General features: G+C 42.7%; 1 protein-coding gene across 6 annotated transcripts in view; it reads left to right on the forward strand.

The window, feature by feature from the left end:
• LOC103749718 (nuclear pore complex protein Nup93-like) overlaps nucleotides 1-7,166 on the forward strand; it is a 92,663-nt gene that overhangs the window by 43,833 nt on the left and 41,664 nt on the right. The window contains exon 4 of one of the 6 annotated variants that reach the window (XM_029555789.1): nucleotides 4,275-5,539. The exons of the other annotated variants lie outside the window; for them this stretch is intronic. Within the exon in view, the coding sequence (XP_029411649.1) occupies nucleotides 4,275-4,298 (24 nt within the window). The 3' untranslated portion in view covers nucleotides 4,299-5,539. Of the gene's footprint in view, nucleotides 1-4,274; nucleotides 5,540-7,166 lie in introns of those variants that run through there. 6 annotated transcript variants of the gene reach the window in all.

Consider the following 7,166-nt stretch of genomic DNA (forward strand, 5'->3'; position numbering starts at 1 on the left):
GAAAGTCTGTAAGTTGCTGATGCTAAGGCTAGGTTGCAGCATGACAAGTGGCATAAAGCTGTAGCTATCAGGGAGGCTTTCAGTCCTAAGGAGCTTGCTTTGAATATACTAATTGTTTAGCTGTATGTTAGAATGCAAAGGAAGTCTTTCCCTTTGATTGCCACAAGGTTTGCACCTGGAACTAAGAGTGTTTTAGTGCATTAAGTTAGAACTCCATTTTAACTGCAGTCCTGCTTACATAAAATCTGGGGAAGATAGCATAGGGAATGCTAAAAAGCCTTCCTTTGACATACTTTAAGTACTACGTGTTTGAAGATTCTGCTCTTTTTCCTTTCTTCCTTGTCCCTGGCTTTTAAAAAAGCTGTATGCCAAGTACCTGCCTGGGGAGGTGGAGGAGATCCGGTGCTTCTACCCTGGTCTGCTCAGGTTTGGCTTCTAGAAGAGGCTCTTCTTGATACTTGTAGGCTGTTCTTGATTCTCTGCAGCCTGGAAACCTTTCAGTTTTCACATAAAATTTTAGCCTGCTTTGGTGGTAAAGAATCAGGAGCTGCTTCATTTTGTGACAAAAAAAAATTCTTATCACACCTTTGACTGCTCTGGCAGTGCCATGATGTAGAGAAACAACACGCCAGGCAGCTCGCTAGGAATCTGTCAGTGGCACTAAGATGGCAGTGGGGAAGGAGTAAAATGGCGTCACCAGGAGCACTGTGATGAGAGCTGGACTGCGCTGTTCCTCTTCAGTCCAGTCTGAAGACACCTTTAGGAGCTTTGCCTTTCTGGTCTATGGTTACTTTTTATTGTTGGAAGGTAGAAGTTTTGAAATTTTCCTGAAGATTCTTTGAGTACTTTTATCTAGATAGTTTCAAATAACACTTTTAAAAAATTGTATTAACACTTCTGAATTGCTTCCTTTATACTTCTTTTCTAATATAGAAACTTACTCCTTATGTTGGATGGATTTTTAGAAAATTAAGAACAGTATACTTCTCCTTTACGGCAAGATGAAACTAGCATTCTTATGAAAATGTATTATTTATCCCTGATTTACATTCTAGCCCTTCATGGGGGTTGGTTGGTTGGTTGGTTGGTTGGGTGTGTGTGTGTGTGTGTGTGTGTCTGTGTGTGTCTGTGTGTGTCTGTGTGTGTGTGTGTGTGTATAAAATATGCCAGTGCTTTCCAAAATAAACCTTAATAGCATTTCTTTGGTGGCTCAGAGTATGGGTTATTTTGCAGAGTGGTAATGACATTGCTGATTTTTTTTCCCGTTCCCACCTCTTACGAATTTGGGAAAAGCGGAGTGGACCATAGAGTTACATCGCACAATCACGTCATCTTACTGTTAAGTAAAGCAAGGTTTACTGCAGTTAAGTGACTTTCTTAAGGTCATGCATTGAGAAGTAGCTGATCTTGCCTAAATCCAGACCTCCTGAATCCTGCCCTGACCTGCTGTCTACATCTGATTGTTTTTCTTTCCCTTGGTGAGCCAGCTGGTGACTGACTGATGGATCTTGTGGACTGAGCTTCAACAAAGTCACTCTGTCTTTGCTGGAGCAACCTAACTTACAGAGGTGTTCCTTTCAGTCGTGCCAGAAACGCCTGACTAAGCTTGCTTGCAGTCCTGGGCTTGTTTTGAAGATGATATGCATTTATAAATTTATCGTTTATAAACAAACATTTGAAAACAAGCTCTCTCCTGCAAGCTGAGCTTTTCTTTTAGGCCTATGGTGATGGTTCAGACATGAAGGGTGAAGCACTCCTTTGCCGGAAGTCCATCCATGTGCTAAGAGGGGAGAGGGAGCCGGGCGTTCTGAGGGCATCCCCACCCAATCAGTCACTCCTTTAACTCTAGGTGTGAGAGGCACATGGTTCGGGGTTGCTCCTGCAGGAGAATGGACCAAGTGAAAGGATTTAGCTGCTTTTCAGTATGGGGCATTGATATTTGAAAAATGACCTTGCCTCCTATGTACCGTGGCCCATATTTGCCACTCAGCTAAGCAGTGTTCCGTGTCTTCTGTACCTGTGGCCACCGTGTTGTTCATTCTGCAGTATTCCTCAGCTCTGATGACAGGGTGAAGTCAATGGTTCCAGCCTTTACTGAGGGTTTAGGAGAGTATGAAACCACAAGCAGTTAGTTAATAAAGGAATTCCTTGACAAAATTCCATTTCGGTCACTGTGAAATTATAAAAGAAAAAAATCTCATTTGTTTATGTAATCTCCAAACAAATAAATTTTTGGAACATGAATTTCCGTGTCAGAAGGAACTGCAGTGAAGCCAAGGCTCTTTTCTGTGTCTGCCGGTCCTGATGACTGGCGCTCCACTCCCATCCACATGCGCATTGCTGCAGAGCTGGACGATCTGGAATTTCGACTGGAGTGTAAATGACTGACACTGGTAGAAGCAGGGAATTCATATGAGATGTGGCTCCCAAACACTGTCCTAGCAGCGCTCCTTGTGCTTGCTAAGTAGAACTTAATCCTGAGCACTGCAGAAACCAGCCTGGCAAGGTGCTGGCTCTCACCTGACTGAATGAGACATACCCTCTGTGATCCTTTCTCTCTCTCAGCTCCCACAGCTTGCTTTTGTTTCTTTTCCAAAGGGAAGAAGGCATGAGATCCTACCAAGCAGGGATTGGTGCCTTGTCTTGTTTCTTGTCAGTAGTTGAGATTATTTTAGTAGGCCTTTTAGGGTGGGTTTTGAGGGCCAGTGGAAGGGATGCTGGCCGTAAGGAAGGCTATTGTTGATGTTTTCCCATTTATGTCACAGGGCAGGTTTAGTACCAAAGTTCTGTGGGCGTGGACAAATCTACCTCTGAGATGGAATGGAAATGCTTTTGTCCTGCCGTAATGAACCCTCTTTTACCTCCCCCAGAGTGACTGTAGGATTTGCTTTTTATGTCTGTTCATGTCTCTGGGTGAGGAAAGGGCCCTGCTGCTGCTCTTTGAAGCCAGGCATACTTTAGTGCACTATTAATATTCATTCCATTTACAAAGCTAGATTGAAAAAGTTCTCTCTTCAGAATCCTTCCCTTTCTTGTGTCTCCAGAGTTTACCCCTAGCAAGTGTGTCAAGCTTTTCGTGGGTGATTGGAGGAAGGAGAGGAAGCACTCACAGTTGTCCTGGCTTTCTCTTTTGGGACCACCAGAGCAGTCACAGCAGCTGGCTGACCGCCTTCCTTCCTGATGTCTAGCACTGTTTCCACATTCTTCCAGCAAGTGAGGGGAGAGGACAGCAGCAGAGGCGCTGCTCCTACAGCTTGGCCCCAGTGCCGCATCACCGCCCCTCTCACCAGAATGCAGGCTCCAGCTTATTTTTTCAGGAGTGGTATGATAGCAGCACTAAATAAGTCCAAATCACATGCCCTTGCTAGCCCTCTTGTGAACAGCAAGAGAGAGAGAGAATGCCTTACACAGGCCTGAAAGGGAATGGTGGGTTTTGCTGGGTGTGGAGAGAGGATTCTGCTGAAAAGCATTATTTCCCTCACCAAAGTCAAGGCCATCACTATTTCACTCATTTATATTATGTACTTAATACTTGTACCCGTCAATATTGAGGCTACAGGGCCTTTTAATAACCAAGATGCATGAACCGCTTTCCTTTCCTGGTTGTCTAGAAGTAGGGGTGCAGAAGGAGCAGATAATAAGAATGCCCCAGGGCCACTAAAAGAGGCAGAACTGGCCTTGCCGCAGAAACTGAGATTTCAGTGCTCCCACTGGGATGCAGCTTCCAGCATTGGTCTTCTCCCTGTGCTGAGCAGCCCTGCTTTTGCTGCCCTGGGATAGATAGAGGCACCCAGTAGTTTTGTGCCTACACGGTATTGACAAAGGGGGTGTTCCACACATCTCTGTACCCCTCGCTGCCCAATTCTGCAACCTTGAAAGTTGGGGTTTTGTCCTTGGATGATTGGGGAGGGGGTCAAGGACTTGGATAATAAGGAGGGAATCTATAAAAAGGACAAGTGGACTTAGAATACTATCCCTCTTTAAGGCCTGTGACTGTCTCAGAAGTAGAGTTGGAGAGGAAGAGACCTGGAATGTTAGTTAACACACTAAGAGTAGAATGTTGCCCATATGCCCCTTTTTCGTCTGGGAGGACACAAATCCTAGTGCTGAGCATTCTTGAATTTATTAGAACTTTCTTACACATGTTGAATTCTGTTTGATCTGTGAGAATTAGCAGGACTTCCTGTAAACCAGTTTGAATTATGGGAACAAGTAGTTAGTTTTGCCTTAATGGATCCAAATCCATCGTGCAATTTTGTGACCTTCTTTTTAAGGAAACAGCAGAAGCTCCAGAATAAAACGGGACCGGACATCCTGACAGTGACAGATGGTTTGTTACCTGGGCAGTGCCATGTTGTACTGCCAAGGTCTGCCACCTGTGGCTCCAGAACTGCCTTCAGCACCAGTGGATCTGCTGAGCCTGAAAATGGCACAGCTCCAAGATCACTCTTGCAGACTCTGCTGCCACCTGCTGAGTGAGAGCAGCTAGGCTTCTGCATGAATACACCATAAAAATACGACAGCATCAAATGAATTTCAGTTGGTTTTGTCAGTCTTGTCTGCCTAAGATCACTTTTGGTGGGGGGATCTTTTGGAGACAGGGTCTCCCTGTAGCCCCAGCTGGCCTAGACCTTGCTATGTAGACCAGGCTGGCCTTGAACTCACACAAATCCACCTGCCTCTGCCTCCTGAGTGCTGAGATTAAAGGCTTGCACCACCACGCCCGGCTACGATCACTTTCTTTGGAGATATTATTTAAGAGATACATGTAGTCTGTGAAAAAATGATTTAAAGTACTAAAGTTTTGTAGAAAACAACCAGCAGGACTTACTTTATATATCTGAGTTGGGGAATAAAGTTTGGACTTTATTATTCATACAGAGGGAGATCTGGCCTCCCGTGCACCTTGTAAATGATATTTTATGTATTCTCATTTTATTCCAATAATAACTATCTGATAAAATAGCCAAGTACACTATAAGACCTTATAGAAATTCTCTAACTTAAAATTTGAAAATACCCAAATTTAAAAGTTCCTGCTTTTTAAATTTATCAGTAATGCACATCTTTGCATTTGACAGTTCCTTGAGGAGGCATCAATCTAGTGCCATAAAAAGGAGCCAGTGAGACCGTCCATACCATTTGAGAAGTTCTGAGTCTCTCAGTCCTGGCCAAATTTCTGTGGTGCTCGTCTGAAATTAACTTTGCTCATTTTCCCATTAAGAAGGAGCTTTACCTTTATACAAATTCCACCCCAAAGAAGGTTTCAGAAAATGTCACTTGTCAGAAAAGGAGAAGGTTTGGGAGAAGCTAGGAGAGCAGGCATTTTACATGGAATGAGCTGAAGGAACCAATGGCATGGCGCAGCTCATGCTGCTTTCTGTTGAATCCAGTCTCTTCTCCAGCACCGACCAAAGTCTTAGCGAGTCCTTGACAGTGCCCTTTAATACTTGCTTCATCTTGGGACCAGAATTATTCTAATTATCTTTTCAGTTTTTAAAATTTCTTTTTCTTTTTTATTTTGCTATCTTTTTTGTCTTAACAGTTTGTTCAATCATAGCATTCATTCCTAATACCACTGTTCACTTTCTTTTTTTATATATGCTTATCTATTTTTATTTAATGTGTATGAGTGTATTGCCAGCATGTATGTAAGTGCACCCATGTCTTGCAGTGCTCACAGAATTCAAAAGAGAGTGTCTGATCCCCTAGAACTGGAGTTACCGAAGGTTGTTAGCCACCATGTGGATGCTGGGCATTCAACCTGGGTCCTCTGTGAGAGCAACCAGTGCTCTTAACCACTGAGCCATCTCTCCAGACCCACCACTGTTCACTTTCTGTTAATACTTTGATTTGCTGGCAAGATGGCTCAGTGGGTAAAGGAGATTGCTGCCAATCCTGATGCCGTGACCTGGATCCCTGGAATCTACATGGTAGAGGGAAAGAACCATTTCCCACAAGTTGTCCTTTGACCTCCACATGTATCACACAAACACACACACACACACACACACACACACACACACACACACACACACAAAATATAGTTGTAAAATTTTTTAGTTTAAATATTTTGATTTTGAGTGTTGGTTACAAGTTTCCTATTAATTTGTATATATCATATTAAATAACACAACATGTCACCTAACATGATATTTTTGCATTATGTCAGATATCTTTCAGTAAATGCCCAGTGCTGCAGTGCCTCACTCTAATTTGACAAGATGGATTGCCCGTTGGTCCATTGAAGGGAAGCGAAGAGATAGGGAATTAACCTTTCGTGTTTTGAGGACCATGTAAAATATAGGTATTGCTTTGTGCAATCAGCTAGACTCTAATTATATGTATGTACAGCAGTCAGGAAATTGATACATTCTTCAATTCAAGCTCATGTAACTGACAAAAAGATCATATATATGTTGTAGATGGGAGCAAAGAATTGTGAAAAATATCAGTATAAATTCTTTTTTCTTTTGTTTTGCTGTTTTTCTTTCCGAATATGGAAATTTTTCTCATAAAAACTCTTAAAAATTTATTTATTTTGTGTGTATGTGTACATGGGGTCTGAGGGTCCAAGCTCCGGTCATCAGGTTTTCAAACAGCACATGCTTTTACCCTGTGAGCCCTCTCCCTGGCCCAAGAGATTCATTTCTTGTAGTCTTCACTTTTAGAAAGCAAATAGCTAAGAAAATTTGGCCATTTGCAAAACAGACATCTGTTTGCCCATACTTTTTTTCTGTAGTGTGTTCTGAGCCCCACAATCCCTAGTGATTAAAATAAGGCAGTTTCATGTTTGTCTTCCTGGCCCTAAGCTGTTTAGGAGACATTTGGACCACTGGGTTCTTGGTGTTACAGCAGGTTTAGTAGACAATGGACTTAGCTTAAGGTCAGGGTCTTTGTTGTTGTCCATCAGGTCCATTACCAGATGGTCCACTTCCTCTCTCAGACATGGAACAAGGACAGGAGGTATTGTGGCTCCAGCAGATGTGTGGTGTTTGTTGTTCTAGAGCAGTAACAGTTATAATATTTTGGAATGCTGTGGAGTTGATGCCTAGAAGAGTAATTTCGATATTTTTAGACTGTGTCCCATACTAAGAAAAGTATGGTCCACTTCATGTATACCCCAATAAATATATGTAGTTAATGTAGTGTATTTTAAAAATACA

The sequence above is a fragment of the Nannospalax galili genome, unplaced genomic scaffold (assembly GCF_000622305.1).
Source record: "Nannospalax galili isolate Female #2095 unplaced genomic scaffold, S.galili_v1.0 scaffold1786, whole genome shotgun sequence".
NCBI lineage: Eukaryota > Metazoa > Chordata > Mammalia > Rodentia > Spalacidae > Nannospalax > Nannospalax galili.